This window comes from Mauremys mutica, chromosome 22 (assembly GCF_020497125.1).
Source record: "Mauremys mutica isolate MM-2020 ecotype Southern chromosome 22, ASM2049712v1, whole genome shotgun sequence".
Lineage (NCBI taxonomy): Eukaryota > Metazoa > Chordata > Testudines > Geoemydidae > Mauremys > Mauremys mutica.
Window position 1 is genome coordinate 22,642,862 of NC_059093.1, and position 22,893 is coordinate 22,665,754.

The following is a 22,893-nucleotide window of genomic DNA, read 5'->3' on the forward strand; positions in this document are numbered from 1 at the left end:
ATCCCCAATCATTGACTGGAGCCACCCTGAATATGGACATTGGACTAGAACCTATGGACTATTTCTAAAAGGACTTTTGGCAACTACAAGCTCATCTCTACTGTGTATCTGAACCTCAAGAATTGAATTCAAGACTGTCTGTAGATTAATCTTTTAACCAACACTCTCTATCTTTTCTTTTTTAATAAATTTTAGCTTAGTTAATAAGAATTGGCTATAGCATGTATTTTGGGTAAGATCTAAGTTATAATTGGACCTGGGTATGTGGCTGATCCTTTGGGATTGGAAGAACCTTTTCTTTTATATGATGAAGTAAGATTCTTAGGAATCATCATCATATCTGACAGGTGTGTCTGGACGGAGGCCTGAGGCTGGGCACTTTAAGGGAACTGCATGGTTTGAACTTCTAAGTGACCAGTAAGGTACTGTAGAAGCTGTTTTGTGCTGGTTGGTAAATCTAAGTATTGGAATAACCACCAGCATTTGGGGTTTGTCTGCCCTGTTTGGTTTGCAGTTCACCCTAATTGAGTGACCTCAGCTGGCTCCCACGAGCAGCACCGTCACAGTGGCGTAGTCGTGCAAGGATCCACAGAACCAGGTCAATTAAGCTTTGGGTCAGAACCCCACGCTATCCAAATTGGAATTTTGGTATTGAGAGTTTGGTTGGTTAAGGAGCAGTTGCAATGGATGAGCAAAGAGCATATGAGGGTCTTGACAAAAAAGCCCTGGAAGATTTGTGTTCAGGAAAGGGGATAAGCTTTAGAAAGAAAGCTACAAATCAAGAAATGAGAGATCTGTTAATGGCCAGTGATCAGGAGGCAGGAGCACGGCCCTTACCTGATGCTACAGAAAATGCAGAAACAATTAGAATAAATAAGGCAGCAAATAAACTGCAACTGGAGCATGAACAGAAACTAGCAGATCTTCGATTGCTGGAAAGGCAAAAAAATAGCTGAATTCGAAAGAGAAGCTGCTGAAAGAGAGAAAGAAGCTGCTGAAAGAGAGAAAGAAGCTGCTAAAAGAAAGAAGGAGGCTGCTGAGAGAGAAGAAAAAGCTCGTAAGGGGCGTCTGGAGCTGCTGGCTGCTGAGGAGAAAGCTCTACAGAGGCAACAGGAGCTGAAACAGGAGACCCAGAAGATGCAACAAGAAACTGCTAGACTCCAGCTCCAAGTCAAAAAAGCAAGGGAAGAACAGCAGAAACTGTATCCTCTTGAAAATCCAGTTTATAACTATGTGGATATGTGGTATTACTCTGGGCAGTTTTCTGTGTTTAACCAGTTTTGCTATGGCTATGCAGAGGGGGATTCTAACCTGGTGGGAAATAGCTGTTTGTCTGTGAATGAAGTTTCTGAATGTCTGTCTAATGTCTCAGAAGTGAATCTGGAATTAGATCAGGAGCAAAAAAATCTCATTGGTGAGGAGAATATTTCTCAGAAGCAGATTAAAGTAGATGGTCAGGTGAAAGCCCTAACTGAGGAAGGAGAGGGTAAATTTGTGATAGGTGATGGATTGGTGGCTAGTACAGCTTGTAAAAGTGAACCTAAAATGGGTAACTGTGATTTGCTGGAAGTAGCTCAGTGTAGTGAAAAGAGCAGCAGTTTATCTGTTGGGAGTGGCAATGTGCCTGGCAGGGAAAGTCTGGATAAGCCTAGGCAGCCTTGTGAGCTGATGGCTTTGTCCAGTCAGCAGTTTGGGAAGGGAGGGATAGTGGAAAATGAGTGTCCCTATCCCTTACCTGTGTCCTGTGTGGAGAAATGTGACAGTGAAGGGAATGTGCCTGTGTCTGTCAGGGGTATTGACTTGCCTATGGAGGGAGCTACCTCGGTCTCCAAGCAGTTGTCTGTGAACAGCCCTGTGTGCTGGGACCAGGGAAGTAACATTCCAAGCTGTGTGTCTAGTGGAGGAGAATGTGTCTCCAGCTTTTCTTTGTCTGTGGAGCAGACAGAAGGTGCCTGTCAGCCTGTGATGGTTGAGAATAGTGCAGTTGTCTCAGAGTTGGTTGTGGATACAGCTAAAGCCCAGGAAGGGAACGGTCCTAAGTTTGTGTCTGCTGGGGAGAATGGCACTGTAACTAGGTTGCATCCAGTTAGTGTCTTAGCAAAATCCCAGAGACCAGACAATTCTGGTGCTTATAGTTTGCCAGTTGCTAATGTGTGGTTGGAAAAGGGTGCAGCAACGCTGTCTGATCAGGGTGATACCCTAGCCAGGGCACAAGGAGAGCATGAAGGTGATTTAAGTGTGTTACCTACTGACAGTTTAACAACTTGTAGCAAGAAGGAAAAGATTCCTGAACTAGTTCATGGCCAAGGGAAGGAGATTGCTTCTAACCTGTTATTTAGAAAGTCTGTAGGTTTGCCTAAAAGGAAATTGTCTAGAAATCTGCCTGAAGGGCCAAAGGTGATCATGAATGTAAGTAAAACCCAGAAAGAGTCTGTTGTGGCTCAGGAAAGTGTTCCTTTAGAGCAAGCCCTGGGTGAAGAGGGTAAGAGCAGAATTTCTGTGAGGGGTGAATTGCTGCTTAGAGAAGCTCCTAGGGAAAGGAATCCTCATGGTAGCCTGTGCAAGCAGTTTACTGCAACTGAAGGGTGTAAAAGTGATTTAATCAAGAAAGTTTCAGTTCCTAACAGCCAGAAATTTTCTGTTGTGAATGGATCCACTGACTTTCCTTTTGAGAGATCCAGTGTGGGCAGCTTTGAAAAGGTCTCAGGTGGAGTAGAAGCTGTTAAGGAAGTTGAGCAGCCCTATAACCACCTGGCTGTGTGTGGCCAGCTTGTTGGTGGGGAGACAATGCTGTTGGGACAGGAATGTCTCCATGCTGAATCTGTAAGTGAGCAGTCTGTGCTTCAGGATCTGAGGACAGATTCAGTTACTGGTGTTTCAGAGCAGAACAGTTGTATGGCTAAATGCTTGAGGAGGCAGGGGAGAGCAAGCCAGCTCTCACCCTCAGACTCTTTGGATTTGTGTGGTACCTCTGTGAGACAAAGTCCAGCCTTGGAATCCATAGCAGCTGAAGAGTTAAAAGCTAGTGTCTGTGTTGATGCAAATTACTTGGCTGGCAGGGAGAAGACAGAATTGCTAATAGCTGTTAGCACAGAGGGCCCGCCCCATCAGCCAGTGAATTCTGTTAAGCAAGAGAAATCAGGGTTTAATCCAGAAGGAAAGAGAAGACTGAATTTTGCAAAGGGAAGCCACAGGTTAACCCTAAAATGCCCAAACTCCAATGGTATTGAGCCAAGGGTGTGGCATGACAAACATGATTGTAAATGGACACTTGCAATGAATTTGTTGTTATTGCTAATGCTAATTTTTGTAACTAATGTGTTGCTATGGCCAAGAACTGTAACAATGTACAATGTGCCTAATCTTTTGGAAAATCCCTTAAACATGTTAAAAGTAATGCATAAGAACCCACTTTATGTTAAAAGGCCTTGTTATACTAATGTTTCACTGTTAGTGCCTATAAACAGTCTTGGAACTTTTCATAGGAGAAAAGACATTCCAAACCTAATGTGCTGTGTTAAAAGGGAAACTGAGGCACACTACCATATTGCTTGCATGGCTAAATGCAAAGATTCCTGTACAATGAACAACATTAATATCTACATTGGTTTAATGTTAATTGGGTTCCAGGCATTTGCCAAAGCTTGTATAAATAAAATAGCTAGTTTCTTTAGCTCTTGGCAAGATCACATGAAACATACAGGAACCCTGCTGCAAAAGCAGATCCAATCCACTATTGTTCTAACCAAGTTTTACCTTAAGTTCATAAAAAGATTCAATCATGTTATTGAACATGAGTTGGGTAAACCATTTCTGTTATACAGTGACATGGCTTCTGACCCAATACAAGCTGTAATAAAACAAAACCCAGGATGGGGAGCTTTTGGGATGCAGTCAGTGATGTTTGTGTCATCCCTTCCTGCATCAATTTTGCGTTGGGGGTGTGACGTTATGACTGTGATATAATATCTCATTGAAAGGGGAAAGGGCCAGAAAGAGTTAATTAACTCATAGACTGACCTGACCCATGGGTGAACCTTGAGGACGGGTTAGGAAGATATGTAAATGACTAGAGCTTTGAAATGCAAGTCTGCATTGTTAGAGGTAGAAGGGGAAATGTTTGCTCAGGTCTTGTGATGCAAGCAAACAAGTCTTGTCTATTGCTATAGTTTTAATTCAAAGATCAAAAGAGGAATATTAACATTTATGATGATACTTGAGTGAAATAGTATTATTGTCTATGTGTCTCTTTGAAGGTTGTGCTAACCTGTATCTGAACTGTTTAATGGATAAATTACTCTGTGCTAATTGCCAGGATGTTTGGGAGAAGGAGTTAGGCCTATTGTTTTCTCAGGCCGAAAGGCTGCTGGAAATGTATAAGAACCTGGGACACGATCCTTCTTCATCTCAGATCTGCTTTGGGTTTCAAGAGGGGGAAACTTTAAGCCATAAGGATTGAGATCCCCAGTCATTGACTGGAGCCACCCTGAATATGGACATTGGACTAGAACCTATGGACTATTTCTAAAAGGACTTTTGGCAACTACAAGCTCATCTCTACTGTGTATCTGAACCTCAAGAATTGAATTCAAGACTGTCTGTAGATTAATCTTTTAACCAACACTCTCTATCTTTTCTTTTTTAATAAATTTTAGCTTAGTTAATAAGAATTGGCTATAGCATGTATTTTGGGTAAGATCTAAGTTATAATTGGACCTGGGTATGTGGCTGATCCTTTGGGATTGGAAGAACCTTTTCTTTTATATGATGAAGTAAGATTCTTAGGAATCATCATCATATCTGACAGGTGTGTCTGGACGGAGGCCTGAGGCTGGGCACTTTAAGGGAACTGCATGGTTTGAACTTCTAAGTGACCAGTAAGGTACTGTAGAAGCTGTTTTGTGCTGGTTGGTAAATCTAAGTATTGGAATAACCACCAGCATTTGGGGTTTGTCTGCCCTGTTTGGTTTGCAGTTCACCCTAATTGAGTGACCTCAGCTGGCTCCCACGAGCAGCACCGTCACAGTGCTCTTCACCATTTATTTAGGGGACAATTTCCTGGTGCAAGTGCTGGAGGAACCAACTAGGGGAAAAACTCTTCTTGACCTGTTGCTCACAAACAGAGAAGAAATAGTAGAGGAAGCAATAGTGGATGGGAACCTGGGAGGCAGTGACCATGAGATGGTCGAGTTCAGGATCCTGACACAAGGAAGAAAGGAGAGCAGTAGAACAGAGACCCTGGATTTCAGAAAAGCAGACTTCGACTCCCTCAGGGAACTGATGGGCAAGGTCCCCTGGGAGAATAACATGACGGGGAAAAGAGTCGAGGGAAGCTGGCTGTATTTTAAAGAAACCGTATTGAGGTTGCAGGAACAAACCATCCCGATGTGTAGGAAGAAAAGTAAATATGGCAGGCGACCAGTTTGGCTCAACAGTGAAATCCTTGCTCATCTTAAACACAAAAGAACAGCTTACAAGAAGTGGAAGATTGGACAAATAACCAGGGAGGAGTATAAAAGTATTGCTCAGGCATGCAGGAATGAAATCAGGAAGGCCAAATCACACTTGGAGTTGCAGCTAGCCGGAGATGTTAGGAGTAACAAGAAGGGTTTCTTCAGGTATGTTAGCAACAAGAAGAAAGTCAAGGAAAGTGTGGGCCCCTTGCTGAATGAGGGAGGGAACCTAGTGACAGAGGATGTGGATAAAGCTAGTGTACTCAATGCTTTTTTTGCCTCTGTCTTCACAGACAAGGTCAGCTCCCAGACAGCTGCACTCTGCAGCACGGTATGGGGAGGAGGTGACCAGCTCTCTGTGGAGAAAGAAGTAGTTCGGGACTATTTAGAAAAGCTGGACGAGCAGAAGTCCATGGGGCCGGATGCGCTGCATCCACGGGTGCTAAAGGAGTTGGCCGATGAGATTGCAGAGCCATTGGCCATTATCTTTGAAAAATCATGGCGATCGGGGGAGGTCCCGGATGACTGGAAAAAGGCTAATGTAGTGCCCATCTTTAAAAAAGGGAAGAAGGAAGATCCAGGGAACTACAGGCCAGTCAGTCTCACCTCAGTCCCTGGAAAAATCATGGAACAGGTCCTCAAGGAATCAATTCTGAACCACTTAAAGGAGGGGAAAGTGATCAGGAACAGTCAGCATGGATTCACCAAGGGCAAGTCATGCCTGACTAACCTAATTGCCTTCTATGATGAGATAACCGGCTCTGTGGATGAGGGGAAAGCAGTGGATGTGCTATTTCTGGACTTCAGCAAAGCTTTTGATACAGTCTCCCACAGTATTCTTGCCAGCAAGTTAAAGAAGTATGGGCTGGATGAATGGACGGTAAGGTGGATAGAAAACTGGCTAGATGGTCGGGCTCAACGGGTAGTGATCAATGGTTCCATGTCTAGTTGGCAGCCGGTATCAAGTGGGGTGCCCCAAGGGTCAGTGCTGGGGCCGGTTTTATTCAATATCTTCATTAACGATCTGGAGGATGGTGTGGACTGCACCCTTAGCAAGTTTGCAGATGACACTAAACTGGGAGGAGTGGTTGATACGCTGGAGGGTAGGGATAGGATACAGAGGGACCTAGACAAATTAGAGGATTGGGCCAAAAGAAATATGATGAGGTTCAACAAGGACAAGTGCAGAGTCCTGCACTTAGGACGGAAGAATCCCATGCACTGCTACAGACTAGGGACCGAATGGCTGGGCAGCAGTTCTACAGAAAAGGACCTAGGGGTTACGGTGGACGAAAAGCTGAATATGAGTCAACAGTGTGCCCTTGTTGCCAAGAAGGCTAATGGCATTTTGGGTTGTATAAGTAGGGGCATTTCCAGCAGATCGAGGGATGTGATCATTCCCCTCTACTCAGCACTGGTGAGGCCTCATTTGGAGTACTGTGTCCAGTTTTGGGCCCCACACTACAAGAAGGATGTGGATAAATTGGAGAGAGTCCAGTGGAGGGCAACAAAAATGATTAGGGGGCTGGAGCACATGACTTATGAGGAGAGGCTGAGGGAATTGGGATTGTTTAGCCTGCAGAAGAGAAGAATGAGGGGGGATTTGATAGTTGCTTTCAACTACCTGAAAGGGGGTTCCAAAGAGGATGGATCTAGACTGTTCTCAGTGGTAGAAGATGACAGAACAAGGAGTAATGGTCTCAAGTTGCAGAGGGGGAGGTTTAGGCTGGATATTAGGAAAAACGTTTTCACTAGTAGGGTGGTGAAGAACTGGAATGGGTTACCTAGGGAGGTGGTGGAATCTCCTTCCTTAGAGGTTTTTACGGTCAGGCTTGACAAAGCCCTGGCTGGGATGATTTAGTTGGGTTTGGTCCTGCTTTGAGCAGGGGGTTGGACTAGATGACCTCCTGAGGTCCCTTCCAACCCTGAGGGCTAGTCTACACTTACCGCGCGGGTCGACGCGGTGAGTTCGACTTTCCGGAGTTCGAACTATCGCGTCTGATCTAGACGCGATAGTTCGAACTCCGGAAGCGCTAGTTCGAACTCCGGTACTCCACCTCGGCAGCTGGAGTTAGCAGAGTCGACCTTGGAGCCGCGGAGTTCGGTTCCGCGGCGTCTGGACGGGTACGTAGTTCGAACTAGGGTAGTTCGAATTCAGCTACGCTATTCACGTAGCTGAATTTGCGTACCCTAGTTCGACCCCCATTCTTAGTGTAGACCAGGCCTGAGATTCTATGATTCTATTTGTCAATGTAGTTCTTCTCTTTTATTCTAAGTTCTATTACTTTACTAGTGCCCACAGACATAAAGACATGATCGCAGCTCCCACACACTTACAATCACAGGATAGAGCTCATGCTACAGGAGGGATGAGATGCCAGCCAATTACCATTTCTTGTAACAAAGTAATTGTAATGGGAACAATTGTAATGTACTCCTGTCAATCCACATTCAGATATCTCCTCTGATACCGTGATCTCTCTAGGGTGGTGGTTTTCCACCTGTTGTCCATGGACCCCTGTGGTCTGCAGACTGTCTAAGCTTTCCAAAGGGATCTGCACCTCCATTTAAAATGTTTTAGGGGTCCGCAGATGAAAAAAGGTTGAAAACCACTGCTGTATGGGCCTTATGCAAAGCCCATTAAGACTTCCATTGACTTCAGCAGGGTTTGGGTCTGTCCCTGAATGCACAGCACTCCCTGGGCTAGGATGCAATGCTGATTTCCACCAGCTGGCGATCTGGCTCCCATGCCTGAGGTATATCAGGAGAGCAGAATATTAGTGGAAGGAATTGCCCTAGGGAGGAAATTGTACCAATCGGTGAGGATATTATTCTCAAGCCTCCCCAGGAAAGGGGGTGAAGGGACTTGGGGGGATATTTTGGGGAACAGGAACTCCAAGTGGTTCTTTTCCTTGAATCTTTGTCTAACTCACTTGGTGGTGGCAGCTTACCGTCCAAGGGCAAGGAAGAATTTGTGCCGTGGGGAAGTTTTTAAGCTAAGCTGGTAGAAATAAGCTTAGGGGATCTTGCATGCGGGTCCCCTCAACTCTGCCCCAGAGTTCAGAGTGGGGAGGGAACCCTGACACAGTGTAGTGAAACTACAACTAGTTGCAAAAGGGGAGGGTTGCTGTTTGTGTCTCACACTCCTTTTCCGTACCTTTAACCCATATGATGTCATTCATGTGTCCCAGCCAGTTTTGGAGTTCCTGGTCCCCAGAGGCCTGAAAACAGGTCGGGGCGTAGTATTGCTAACAGAACACAGACAGCAATATCTGTTAAAGTGGAGGTGTCTTGGCATTTAGACACCAATGCAATGAGGCGGTGTGCCTCAGTTTCCCCTTCTACACAGCAGCATGGGCCTGTTGTGCTTTTGCTGCTGTGCCAAGCTTCCAGTCTGTTTCCAGGTATAGGCTAAAAATTAGCATGCTTGTGGGGCTGTCTTGTCACCATCTCTAGCATGTACAACAGTTTCTTCCACAAATCAGGTATGCCCCACATTGTAAAAGACTTTATGAAGTATGAATTCCTTTGTTTTATCCCATAGGTGAATTAGCAAAAGACACAAGGTTAACAGCAAATCTACGCTGGACAGGCTTCGTTCACTCAGTTTGACTTGTTTAGCGTCTGTTGCATTTTCCCAGTTCTCTGTGCCCTCTGGTATACACTCTGATGCAGATTCTTCCGCCTCTTTGGGAAGGATTCTAATTCAGGCCTGTGTTTGGGGCTTTGGCAAGGAAAGGGTGCATTGCAACCATGCCTGATTTCAGCCCCTCCCTCTGGAATTTCTCTGTGCTGGACCCCACACACTTGTGAAGCTCCACCCATGCAGAGATCCTCCCATCCCCAATCTTGGAGAGAGAGTTTTATCTCTTACAAGTGTAGCAAGAACAACATCTTTCAATGGGGTGCTCTGGACCCCTTTAGGCACCCCAATTTCTGTTCCCAACAGGACAGCTGGATGGACCCACCCACCCCCCCCGTCCTAGGAGACCTGACCCCCCGATTTCCCTTAAAACCTGATCCACAGGAGAGGGGGCTGGCATTTTAAATGCAGACTTTTCCTCCTCCTCCTGGGAAAGTCCCTCCCTACAAAAGGTGGGCGGAACCTCTTCCCTCCCTTTCTGGCTGGGCTCCCCTCTGGGTCAGACACCCCTGTGTCCCCCAAAAGGGAAGGTGATCCTGGTCCAGCTGTGGGCTCACAGCTACCCAGCTATCACCAGGACCCCAACCCCCACCTTCAGGACACGTGTCTGGGCACCCCAGGGCAGGCCCTGCCCGCTGCTGACCTGCAACTTCCTGGCAGTCAGCAGCTGGGGTGGCCTCCTTGTTACAAGGTGGTACATCTCCCTCCCCTGGGGAGATGATTACGGGATAGGAGCTGGCTTTTCCCGCCCCTCCCTCTGGAACTTGCCTGGAGCCCCCGGGCTGCAGGAACTGGCCACAACCATCCCTGCCCCCAAAGCTGCATCCTTTACTGCTGCAGAGGAATCTAAAAGACACCCTTCTATTCCCCCAGCAGTCCCTGTGATTTCAACACCCCCCCTCCCCCGGGGCTGTTACCACAGGATTCCTGCTCCCTGCTAACCAACCCTGGGACAGATTCTGCCACACTGAAGAAATCATTCCCAAGTAGAAATGGTGCAAAATTGTGCGCCACCGTTGCAACAGTCAGTTCAGCCTGCAAATCCCGAGTTTGCATGTGTACCTTAGCTAAAGGTGCAAGGACTTTGTAACCCCCAACCAGCTCTAATTCTGCCATTTTACCTGGCAACGAATCCTTCTCCTGGATCAGGTCCCTCCTGACCACGGGAATCTCAGCACCCGTGTCCCTCAATCCCAGAAGCACGTCACCATTAATTTTAACAGCATGCACATGCTCATTGCTTGGTTGTGTGGAAGCAAGCTTTACAAATCCTGTGTGGAAAGAGGCAGCAGCTTCATGTGTTACTTGCTGCTTGTTCCCACTCAGCACGGGACACTTATTCTTCAGGTGCTCAGTGGACTTACAATGCTAGCACCTCTTGGGCTCCTCTGCTTGCACAGGAAATTTGGGACCAGTACCAGGGGAATGGGGAGGTGACCGCCCAGCCTCCTTCTTCCCAGGGGCAAAACGGTGATTCTGCTTTCCCCCAACCCTGGACCCCTCTGCCAGTGCTTTAGGTTTGACTGCAGCTTGTGCTTTGATAGGGAAGAATTGCCCCCCCACCCACCTGCTGCTTGGCATGATTTTGCAGGCCTTAACCCCTTGCCTTATTAGGCCCAAAAGCAATAGCTAAAGTAATTGCCATATAAAAGCAAAAGGTTTATAACTTCTGCAAAACTGTACAAGGGGTATGGGGGGGGGGGGGAGGAGACCAGAGAAAGGGGAACTGAGGGCAGGAACAAAGAGGGCCCATATGTACCAGCTCAGAATGCGACAAGAGCCTTATCCAATGCAACCGCAAAGGAGGGGGTCTTAAGGCAGGCAGACCACCAACGAACAAAGAACAATAACAGGAAAAACCAAATATGGAAAAGTACTGAGTTAGCTTGCTTAATTTGCTATTAATAATCCCAAATAAGGGAATTTTAGTAAATGTTGATTTGCGGTTTTAGCCTTTATAAGCTTGGTGAAAATCTATTGCCAGGAGGGCAGCCACCCCTTGCATGGGGTTACGCTGTCACTCCCTGCATGCATGCTTGTATAACAATAAAGGTGCCTCAGGCTGTCTGATCTAAAATCAACCGTGTGGCTAATTTTCCATAACAGCTTGCTCAGAAGACTCTGCAAGCCCAGCTAATTCACCCACTGCATCCACCTTTTTGGCCCACAAATACTGTTTTACATCATCACTGCACATATTCAGGAATTGTTCCTGAGTAACCACATCACACATCCCTTTAAAGCTTCCAGTGCCTTTCCCCCGCACCCACTTATCTACCAAATCTCTCATTTCATTGGCATAAGCCACGTTACTCAATCCAGAAGTGGAGGCAGTGGCAACTTCCTGGCAGTCAGCAGCCAGGGCCACTGTGACGGGTTGGATCACAGAAACCCCCTTGGGAGCTGCTACCCGATGTGCCAAGACTACTATTGCCCACTGCTTTCCCTGCCAAAAGTTATAATCTGGGGGCTGTCTGAAGAGTTACCGGACATTAGTTTGATAGTCTCAGCGCTGGGTGTGAAAAGATGTCCACATCACAAAGAAAACACCGCTGATACCCTTGTTGGTGACATCAGTATAAAGGCAGAGGATTGAACAGGCATGGAGACTGAGTTACCATATTACCCGCTTGTCAGCCCCAGAGTTCGTGGGGCTGGGTTCTTAAAGGCACAGGCCTCCCAATTCCTAGACTGATTAAGAACAAGCAGAAAGCCTACAAGGAGTGGAAGAGGGGAGCAGGGCCACCCAAAGGATTCAGGGGCCCTAGGGCAAAGCAATTTTGGGGGTCCCTTCCATAAAAAAAAGTTGCAATGCTATAAGATACTATATTCTTCTGGGGGCCCCTGCGGCCCCGGGGCAAATTGCCCCACTTGCCCCCCCTCCTGGGGTGGCCCTGGGAAAAATAAACATTTAAAAACCTTCTGCATCTCAGCACAAACCCAGTTTTGAGAAAATTTCTTTTCAAGTCACCTTTACAAGGTATCACTGGTTCTCAGCATCAGCTAGAGCTAAAAGGCACTAAAGCTCATTAAAGGGGTTGGACAAATATTTTCCGTCAAACCTTTTTTTGGATCGAAAACTAGGGTGGTTTTAAAAGCAGAAAAAATCATGGACAATGTCTGCTTTCCTTCAAAATTTGTTATGTTTTTTTAATTGAAAACCTGAAATAAGTCTGCCAAAACCTGAACATGGTTTGGGGTTTCAGAAGTGTGTGGTCAAATATTTGCTGCTTGCTGTGTTTGATTGTTTAAAGAAACAATAAAAAAAATCTGCTTAAAAAAAATCCAAAACTTTTGAACCACCTCAGCTTGTGACCAAACACCTGAGCCCATCCAGGCAGAGATTTTTCCAGGTTTCTGATACTCTGCTGGCTTCCTTGACTCATATCTGTCTCCATAACTTTGGGAGCATTTAGGTTAGAATGTAAGAACATAAGAATGGCCGTACCGGGTCAGACCAAAGGTCCATCCAGCCCAGTGTCCTGTCTACTGACAGTGGCCAATGCCAAGTGTCCCAGAGGGAGTGAATCTAACAGGTAATGATCATAAGAACATAAGAAAGGCCGTACCGGGTCAGACCAAAGGTACATCTAGCCCAGTATCTGTCTACCGACAGTGGCCAATGCCAGGTGCCCCTGAGGGAGTGAACCTAACAGGCAATGATCAAGTGATCTCTCTCCTGCCATCCATCTCCATCCTCTGACGAACAGAGGCTAGGGACACCATTCTTACCCATCCTGGCTAATAGCCATTTATGGACTTAGCCACCATGAATTTATCCAGTCCCCTTTTAAACATTGTTATAGTCCTAGCCTTCACAACCTCCTCAGGTAAGGAGTTCCACAAGTTGACTGTGCGCTGCGTGAAGAAGAACTTCCTTTTATTTGTTTTAAACCTGCTGCCTATTAATTTCATTTGGTGACCCCTAGTTCTTGTATTATGGGAATAAGTAAATAACTTTTCCTTATCCACTTTCTCAACATCACTCATGATTTTATATACCTATATCATGTCCCCCCTTAGTCTTCTCTTTTCCAAACTGAAGAGTCCTAGCCTCTTTAATCTTTCCTCATATGGGACCCTCTCTAACCCCCTAATCATTTTAGTTGCTCTTTTCTGAACCTTTTCTAGTGCTAGAATATCTTTTTTGAGGTGAGGAGACCACATCTGTACACAGTATTCGAGATGTGGGCGTACCATGGATTTATATAAGGGCAATAATATACTCTCAGTCTTATTCTCTATCCCCTTTTTAATGATTCCTAACATCCTGTTTGCTTTTTTGACCGCCTCTGCACACTGCGTGGACATCTTCAGAGAACTATCCACGATAACTCCAAGATCTTTTTCCTGACTCGTTGTAGCTAAATTAGCCCCCATCATGTTGTATGATGTGATCTCTCTCCTGCCATCCATCTCTACCCTCTGACAGAGGCTAGGGACACCATTCCTTACCCCGCCTGGCTAATAGCCATTAATGGACTTAACCTCCATGCATTTATCTGTTTCCTAGAGGCTGGCTCCATGGGGTCCCTCACATACTGGAGACGGTTACTGTGGGTTTGTCTTTAGTATAGCTTATGTACATACTCCACGAACTGAGCATGTGAGCTTGTTCCAGAATCTGGGATGAGCCTATGTTGTGAAAACTGAAATGCTCAAAATAGCACATGCATGTGAATGGACACAGGGTGCTAAAATTAAATTAACCCAGGGGTCTCAAACTGGGGGTCAGGACCCCTCAGGGGGTCACGAGGTTATTACTGGGGGTTGCGAGCTGTCAGCCTCCACCTCAAACCCCACTTTGCCCTCAGCATTTATAATAGTGTAGAGAAGGAGGATCGTGGTGTAGGATATTGCTCTTCTCATGTGATCCCTCCCCGTGGCTCTCCTGGCTCTATTTCTGTTAATCTAAAGTGGCTATTTTGAAATGACGCTACCCTCCCCTGACATGAATCTCCCTATGGCACTGAAATTAAATGTAGACTATAATTTGGCATTTGAGAAGTGAAAGGGATGGCAGCCCTAAGGGAAAAGATAACAGCTTGGCTCTTTGTGTTAAATAGCTGTCTGCAAGCCTCAGACTGCTGAATGAGCTTTAGGGTAGGGAAGGCTGTGCCTCCCCAAACAGCCTGGCCCTGCCCCCTAACTGACCCCACCCACTTCCTGCCCCCGGACTGTTCCCCTCAGAATCCCCAACCCATGCTGCTCCTTGTCCCCTCACCGCCCCCCCAACCACCACCCCGGGATGAAGTTGCGGGATCAGCGGACCCTCCACAGGCAAGCCGCTGAAGGCAGCCTGCCTGCCGTGCTTGGCGCGGCAAAATGACTAGAGCCGCCCCAGTGTCGACCTAACTCTGTAAGCATCTGCACTAAATTGTAGCTCCCACTGATGTAAATCACCCACTACAAGGACTTAACGCCCCCAGGGGGTGGGGGTGGGCATGGCAGGGAGCAGGTGGTTTGAGAAAGCCTGGAACTGCAGTTCCAGCAATCCTGCCCCCAAGGAGGCTCAATACAACCTGACGACTCAGTCAGTTCCATTGAGAGCCTTGTGTGGCCAGACAGGGGCATCCCTGGCAGCGTGGTGGAGAAAGGTGTCCAGGTTTCACACAGAGTTCTCTCTCTTGGTGCTGAGAGTCAGCCACTTCTGGGGTGGAGGCAGTTTATACTGGGATCCCTCACCTGGTGCTGAGATGCAGCCCCTCTGGAGTCAGGCACAGAGCCCCTCCTGATACCCTTCAATTTTCCCTGTATGGTGCTAATTTGATCCCAAACACTTGTGCTTCTCCCTGCTACTCAGAGACAACAGCTCAGTGACGGGCTACGTAGGAGCCAGCACTCCAAGAAAGTCTACTGCTGCTTCTATAGGAACTGGCCTGTTGAAAATACAGGCCGTTTTTCACCTCAGTTCCGGCACCCCTGAGCCAGCCAGGCCCCATCCTGGGGCTGGATCAGAGCCAGTGCCCCCTAGAGGGGAAAGGCCCCATGTCCCATTCTCCAATCCTTTAACTTTCCCAAATCCTCCAAGTAAAGTCCCACCAAAATATAATCCCTCAAACCACAACCCAGCTGAAATACGAACAAAACCTTTATTCACAACTGCAGAGAACTCGACAAACGCCAACCGGTCCTAAGTTACATTCAGTTACAGTTATTATGAAGCCTCCTTGGGACATAGCCGATATTCACATCCTGAGGGTCCCACTGTGGTCCCCGTCTCCCATCCTGAGAGATCCGACACTGGTCCCCTTTCAAGAAAAAACACCCAATTCAACTCTTGGGCTTTTGCTCTGAAGATCTGAGGCTGTTTCTTGAGGTAAACCACACGCATAAGCCCAATGCTTTTTAAAAAAAAAATCGCCAAACACCGTAACCAAAGGGTGACGCTTTGCTCTTTGGATTTCAAAAGGGACAGGTTTCATGATGAATCTGAAAGCATCTTTTAATCTCAATAACTCACGGCCTCTGTTAAAGATAACCCCCCAAGCCATAATCCAATAATAATGCTCCCTGGTGTTGATACACATGGATCTTTGATGAATCATTCTTTGTGAGGTCAGACGCCATTGCTGGAATATATATTCACATATGCAGTATAATTTCTCTCCACTATACAAGGAGTTAAACAGATAATTTACTTATTGCTCAAGATACACATATCACACAATTTCTCTGTGCTATATATTCAAATGGTAAATTTGATTGCAGATATACGATATCATAATATGCAAATAATATATGCAATATGTCTATGTATAGGTCAAATTCACCTTTTTTAATCTCTACATAGCACAGAAATTATATTGCATATATGTTGAGATCATAGCAATATAATTTCTGTGCTAGATATATCATATATGTGATATAATGTATATACTAGACAGAAATTCACCATTTTATTCTATTAATGCATCTATGTCATATTTGCAATAAGTCATATTAACATTTTAATTTATACATATCACAAGATATAGTTCTATGTGCAATATAATTTGTCTGGGGTACATATGCAATAATACAAAAATAAATATATATGCAATAATTCAAATTCACTATTTTAATCTCTACACATGGCACAGAAATGGTTTTAGGTAGAATTATTTTTCATATAGATAGCAGCAATACAATTTTTCTGTGCTCTCTCTCTCTTTATATTTATCATATGCAATATAACATCTGGGCTATATAGATTAAACTAGCAAATTTCTGTTGTTACATCTGTATGTCATATGCAACCAATCATATTGAAATTTAACCTCTATGTCGTTCTAAGTGCAATAACATTTCTCTGGTATACACAGAGGTGAAAATGGGCGATTTGAATGATTGATAAACCATAAATGTAGTAAGTTAAATTCACATTTTTTTCCTTTGTAGTGCACAGAAGTTACATTGTAGATACGACATATACAGCATGTGTGATGAATTAAATTCACTTTTTAAATCTCCATACAGTCAAGAGAAACTGTATTGCATGTCTAACATCTATAGTTTAGCAATCAGTCAAACCCTCCACTTTACGCTCTGATTTCCGGTGTAGCTAGCAGGTCAATACAGACTGATACAGAGAGCTGAATTCAAAGTGTTAAATCACCCCAGAGACAAACATTGCCAAACAGAGAAACGTTTCAACTTGTTCAAACAACTCAAAATCCAACTGTATTTGCAAGCACAACTTAACACTGTCAGGTGAGCAACTGTAGTAAGACTTCAAAACACCCTGGTTCTTTGGGTGTTTTTTTTTTAACCTAGAAAGAAAACCACAAATCTTGAGAAATTCCAAATGTGATGATACAAAATCAGGGATGGGGTGGGGAGATTGGTAAAATACATGGGATATTTGGGGTGGGTTTTAAACCTAGGACTAATCCCCAGATCTCCAAGGTTAAAAATATAGGCCCTCATCTTGAAAAATTAGGCAGCAGTTAACTTGAGTGCCCTGGGTAACACGTCCGCTAAGCACATGCTAAGTATTTGCCATCTGGGGGATTTATAAAGCCATAAACCACATTGTAAATTAGCAGAATACGGGGCACACATTTGAGCTTCATTTTCTAACCTGGACAGAAAAGCAAACCTTAGAGTTACTAACTAAATGATACAAACCCCCATGAACTGGCACTCTGCTAGGGGAGAATATATGGGATTTGGGTTTGGCATTTAGGGCTTTTATTAAACCAAATCTTGGAATGAAACAAATTAAGAGAGACAAACAACAGAAATCTGGATCTAGCTTTTGTTTTTTAGGCACGTCCCAGTTTTAAACCTAATTCAACGTCAAAATCTTTGGACAGAGAAAGACAGAGGTTGGGAATGGAGGATCGTGAGTAGAAGGCAAGGAATGGATGGAGGGTCTGAAGGATGAGAAAGAACTTGGTTATTAACAAACCAACGCTTGGCTGAAACTGTCCCCAGCCCAGTGCTGGGGCCTTTGGGCTGAGCCCAGCAGGCTGGTGGAGCTGTCAATGGAGGTGCAGTTTAACAGGAGAACCACCAGCTTAGGAACAGACACGAGCCTTTCCATGGCCCAGGGCTCACAATCTGTCCTCGTTCTCCATGGTGGAGCAGAAAGGGTCTACATGCCTGGATGGGAAAACTCACCAAGCTTGACAGACACTTGGCCATGTTGTCCTCCTTCTTCTGGGGGACGTATCCCACTTTCGGCAGCGTCCCCAGGGGGCTGTCTCTTCAGGTGTGGATCTGAGACGGTGCTAGACTTCTTGGGCAGGTCAGTGAAGAGGTTCTCAAGATCGCTGTAGAAGCTGCTGTCTTTGCTAGGTGGTAAAGCTGCTATCTTTGCTAGGTGGGAGTTGTCTTCTCCTGGAGGGGAGCTGTTGGAGCCTTCGAAGCCACCTCTGGAGGAGGGGGAACGGCTGGTGCTGATTTCAGGGGCTCTCTGGACTCTTCATACTCCTTTTCCCAGTATTCTTCTCCTTGGGAAGCTGGGAGGTTTGGTTGGGAAGACGTGGCTTCCTCCAAGACACTCCCTGGGACCCCTTGTAATCCCCCTCACAATCTTCCCCCGTGGCTTTGGCTGGCTCAGTTTCTTCTGCTCCAGAGCCCTGTCTCTCTGGCCATCCGCTAGACCATCTCTTGGTCTCTGGGGTGCCCCATGGGTGGCCATCTTGGTTCCGCTTCCTGGGTGCATAACCCGAGCCCTGGACCATTCCATGAACCCCCAAGTCCTGCCTTCTATGGGGTGGAGCCCACCTTGCCCTACGGCTTCCAGCCCCCAGAGGGGCAAATAAAATCTTTCTGCCCCCCTGTGCCCTGATTCTCCCCCCAGCCGAGGCAGACCCATGCGGATCCCATCTTGGAAAGGAGTTCTGCATGGGGCCAGACCCACAGAACCCCACCCAAGGTGGCTGGGTGCCACTGGGCTGCAGAGGATTGGCACAAGGCCACTGGGGGCTGCACCAGTATTGTGGATGGCACCTGCAGCCTATTGCATGTGGCGTAGTTCCGCCATGGCCTGTGACCAGTAGCCCTTGGCCATAAGAGAGGGGCATCTGGCTCCTGGCCACAGAGGACCCCAGGAGGGTGTGGTTGAGCAGGAAGGTGGGGGCATCCAGCCAGATAGGCACTGTGATGGAAAAGAGGCCCCTGGTGGATGGGCGATCCAGGGTCCAAGGTGTGGCAGAGATGGGGATGGGGTAGGAGGGCAGAACGGGCATCGTCTCCACCTTGGCCTGGTCCGAGGTGGGTGACCCTGCGGGGCTGGGCTCTCTGGGCTGCAGGGATCTGTGGGGGGAACAGAAAAGAGGGTAATAGAGAGGGTGATATCAACCCCTCCAACAGATGGGAATTCTGGAGATGGGGGAATGTGGCTATGGGGTGAAATGGGTGTCTGTCGAGAAAGGGGCAGTGGTCTGTATGGGGGATTGTGGGGCATATGAATTTGGGGGGGGGCTGTATTTGTGGGGCAAGCCGAGAGTCTGAGTATGTGTAGGATTTGGGATGGCTGTGTGGATAGGATGGGCTTTCCCTGTGGGGAGTGCGGGGGAGGGTGGTCCTGACTAAGGGGGGATGACAGATGGGGTGTTTGTGGGAGGACGTGGCCTGGCTTGGTGGGGCTGGAGGAGGAGAGTCTATGAAGCTGGAAGGGGAGTTCCCATGTGGGGCAGGGGGTCTATGGGGCTGGATGAGGATTCTGATGGGGGGCAGGAATTTCTCTGGGGATGGAGGAGAGGGTCTCATGGGGAGTAGGTGGTCCATGGTCGGGGGGTCTATGGCATGGAGGAAGAGGGGTCCTGTGCAGGGCAGGGAGTTCCTGGCTGGGGCTGTATGGGGCTGGAGAGGGGTCCTGTGGTCTATGGTCAGGGGAGTCTATGTGGTGGAGGAGGGGATCCTGTTGGGGACTGGGGGCTTATGGGGTAGAGGGGGGGGTCCCAGGAGGGACTGAAGATTCCCTGGCTGGGGGTTCTCATGGGGCACTGGAGGGGTACTGGGTGCAGGGAGTCCCATATGTGACCTGGGGGGTTATGGAGTAGAGTGGGGATCAAGGAAGGAATTGAAGATTTCCTGGCTGGGGTTCTCATGCGGCACTGGAGGGTTATTGGGTGCAGGGGGTCCTATAGCTGACCTGGGGGTATATGGGGTGGAGTGGTGTCCCAGGAGGGACTGAAGATTCCCTGGCTGGGGGTTCTCATGGGGCACTGGAGGATTATTGGGTGCAGGGGGTCCTATAGCTGACCTGGGGGTATATGGGGTGGAGTGGTGTCCCAGGAGGGAGTGAAGATTCCCTGGCTGGGGGTTCTCATGGGGCACTGGAGGGGTACTGGGTGCAGGGAGTCCCATATGTGACCTGGGGGGTTATGGGGTAGAGTGGGGGTCAAGGAAGGAATTGAAGATTTCCTGGCTGGGGTTCTCATGGGGCACTGGAGGGTTATTGGGTGCAGGGGGTCCTATAGCTGACCTGGGGGTATATGGGGTGGAGTGGTGTCCCAGGAGGGACTGAAGATTCCCTGGCTGGGGGTTCTCATGGGGCACTGGAGGATTATTGGGTGCAGGGGGTCCCATAGCTGACCTGGGGGTATATGGGGTGGAGTGGTGTCCCAGGAGGGAGTGAAGATTCCCTGGCTGGGGGTTCTGATGGGGCACTGGAGGGGTATTGGGTGCAGGGGGTCCCATAGCTGACCTGGGGGTATATGGGGTGGAGTGGTGTCCCAGGAGGGACTGAAGATTCCCTGGCTGGGGGTTCTCATGGGGCACTGGAGGATTATTGGGTGCAGGGGGTCCCATAGCTGACCTGGGGGTATATGGGGTGGAGTGGTGTCCCAGGAGGGAGTGAAGATTCCCTGGCTGGGGGTTCTCATGGGGCACTGGAGGGGTATTGGGTGCAGGGGGTCCCATAGGTGATGTGGGGGGTTATGAGTACGGGGGGTCCCGGGAGGGACTGGAGGGACTGGCTGGGCTGCTCCATGGGAGGCCAGGGGTCTATGGATTGGAGGGGGGCCATGGAGCACCGGGGGTTATTGGGTGCAGGAGCCCATAGGTGGCTTTGGGAGGGGAGGGCAGCGCCCCGCCCCTGACCCCGCCCCTCACCCCGCGCTCTGGGCGGCCTCGCTCGGCTTCTCCATGGTCGCTGATGTCGCAGCTTCGCACGCAGCAGAAACGCGCTCACAGGGCGGGGCTGGACGGGGCCGTGGTCATCGGGGAAAGGGGCGGGGCCTGGAGCGCGATGGGCGGGGCCTGGAGCCGATAGGGCAGTGTGTCTTGCGGGCGTGGAGGGGGCCTTTGTGGGAAGGGGCAAGGCCTGAAAATGGGGGGGGGGCATTGCTGGTTCTCCGGGGTGAGGTTTATTGGGGTGTGGGCGGGGCCTATCCATATTTGGGGCCAGGGGGCGGGGCCGGAGCCTGGCTCTGCTCACAGGCTCCGTTCAGCTTCCCAGGCCCTTTGCTGGGACGGGGGGCAGACTGAGGGGAGTGGGACTGCACCAATCAGGTGACACGCGGGGGGAGGTGGGATTGCACCACCCCTCTCACATGCTGGGGGGGTGGGGAGCACACCAGCTGCTCACCAGGCTCTCTGGGGCTGAGGGGGAGGGGTGTGTCACCCCCCCCCAGGGTGCTGTGGAGCAAGCCATATGGCCGGGGGGGGCTGGGGCAGAAGGGGCATGCCAGACTAGGGGCTGGGGTTCACCCGCTGCCCCCACACACCCCCAGCGGCCGAGAGCGAGGCCCCATCGGGCCAGGCGCTGCCCCCACACACGGTGGCCGAGATCAGGGCCCCGTCACGCCGGACGCTGCCCACACACACGGTGACCAAGTTCGGGGCCCCATCAGGCCGGGTGCTGCCCCCACACACCCGGTGACTGAGTTCAGAGCCCCGTCGGGCTGGGCGCTGCCCCCCCCCACGGTGGCCGAGATCAGGGCCCCGTCACGCCGGACACTGCCCACACACACACGGTGACCGAGTTCAGAGCCCCGTCGGGCTGGGCGCTGCCCACACACACGGTGGCCGAGATCAGGGCCCCGTCACGCCGGACGCTGCCCACACACACACGGTGACCGAGTTCGGGGCCCCATCAGGGCAGGTGCTGCCCCCACACACCCGGTGACTGAGTTCAGAGCCCCGTCGGGCTGGGCGCTGCCCCCCCACACAGTGGCCGAGATCAGGGCCCCGTCATGCCGGACGCTGCCCACACACACACGGTGACCGAGTTCAGAGCCCCGTCGGGCTGGGCGCTGCCCCCCCCCCGGTGGCCGAGATCAGGGCCCCGTCACACCGGACGCTGCCCACACACACCCGGTGACCGAGTTCAGAGCCCCGTCGGGCTGGGCGCTGCCCCCCCACACAGTGGCCGAGATCAGGGCCCCGGACGCTGCCCACACACACACGGTGACCGAGTTCGGGGCCCCATCAGGCCGGGCACTGCCCCCAGACCCGGCGGCCAAGATCGGGGCCCTGTGGGGCTGGGCGCTGCCTACACACAGACAGCGGCCAAGACTGGGGCCCCGTCGCACCGGCCGCTGCCCAAACACACTCGGGGGCCAAGATCGGCAACAAAAATAATTAAAGGTCTTGAAGACATGAGCTTTGGGGGAAGATTGAAAACACTGGGTTTGTTTAGTCTGGAGAAGAGAAGACTGAGGGGGACATAAGTCTTCAAGTACATAACACACAGTCATAAAGAGGAGGGTGAGAAATTGTTTTCCTTAACCACTGAGGACAGAGCAAGCAGTAATGAGCTCATACTTCAGCAAGAGAGGTTTAGGTTGGCCATCAGGAAAAACTTCCTAACAGTCAGAGTAGTTAAGAAGTGGAACAAATTAGCTAGGGAAGTTACAGAATCTCACTGAAAAAAAATCTCACACTTGGTAAGGCAACTCCCATCTTTTCATGTATTTATACCTGTTCCTGTATTTTCCACTCCTCGCACTTGATGAAGTGGGTTCTAGCCCACAAAACCTTATGCTCAAGTAAATGTGTTAGTCTCTAAGGTGGCACATGGCAACCCTTCTGAAACCGATTCTCACTGGAGGTTTAAGAGCAGGTTGGACAAACACCTCTTGAGGACAGACTAGCTCAGTGGTTCTCAAACTTTTGTACTGGTGACCCCTTTCCCATAGGAAGCCTTGGAGTGCGACCCCCCTTATACCAAAAAAGTGGTTTTAATTTATATTTAACACTATTATAAATGCTGGAGGCAAAGCAGGGCTTGGGGTGGAGACTGACAGCTCATGACCCCCTGTAATAAACTCAGGACCCCCAGAGGGGTCCCAACCCCCAGTTTGAGAACCCCTGGGTTAGATAATACTAAGTGCTGCTTCAGGGCAGGGGACTGGACTAGAG

General features: G+C 48.9%; 1 protein-coding gene across 1 annotated transcript; it reads right to left on the reverse strand.

Moving 5' to 3' along the window:
• Positions 1-17,342: 17,342 nt before the first annotated feature.
• Positions 17,343-20,760, reverse strand: LOC123354625. The gene is made up of 4 exons (XM_044996738.1): positions 20,644-20,760; positions 18,113-18,840; positions 17,701-17,952; positions 17,343-17,383 (listed from the first exon to the last, which is right to left on the reverse strand). Exons 1-4 carry the CDS (start codon positions 20,676-20,678, stop codon positions 17,343-17,345), a joined length of 1,056 nt encoding a protein of 351 aa, XP_044852673.1. The 5' UTR covers positions 20,679-20,760.
• Positions 20,761-22,893: the final 2,133 nt, after the last annotated feature.

Bases quoted from the DNA above. Each gene is read 5' to 3' on its own strand.
- LOC123354625 (XM_044996738.1), bottom strand. From the start codon at position 20,678: ATGGAGAAGCCGAGCGAGGCCGCCCAGAGCGCGGG. The intron at 18,841-20,643 runs GTGAGGGGCGGG...TTCCCCCCACAG, and splicing joins GAGGCCGCCCAGAGCGCGGG to ATCCCTGCAGCCCAGAGAGC. The intron at 17,384-17,700 runs GTGAGTTTTCCC...CTCTGTCCAAAG, and splicing joins CCAAGTGTCTGTCAAGCTTG to ATTTTGACGTTGAATTAGGT.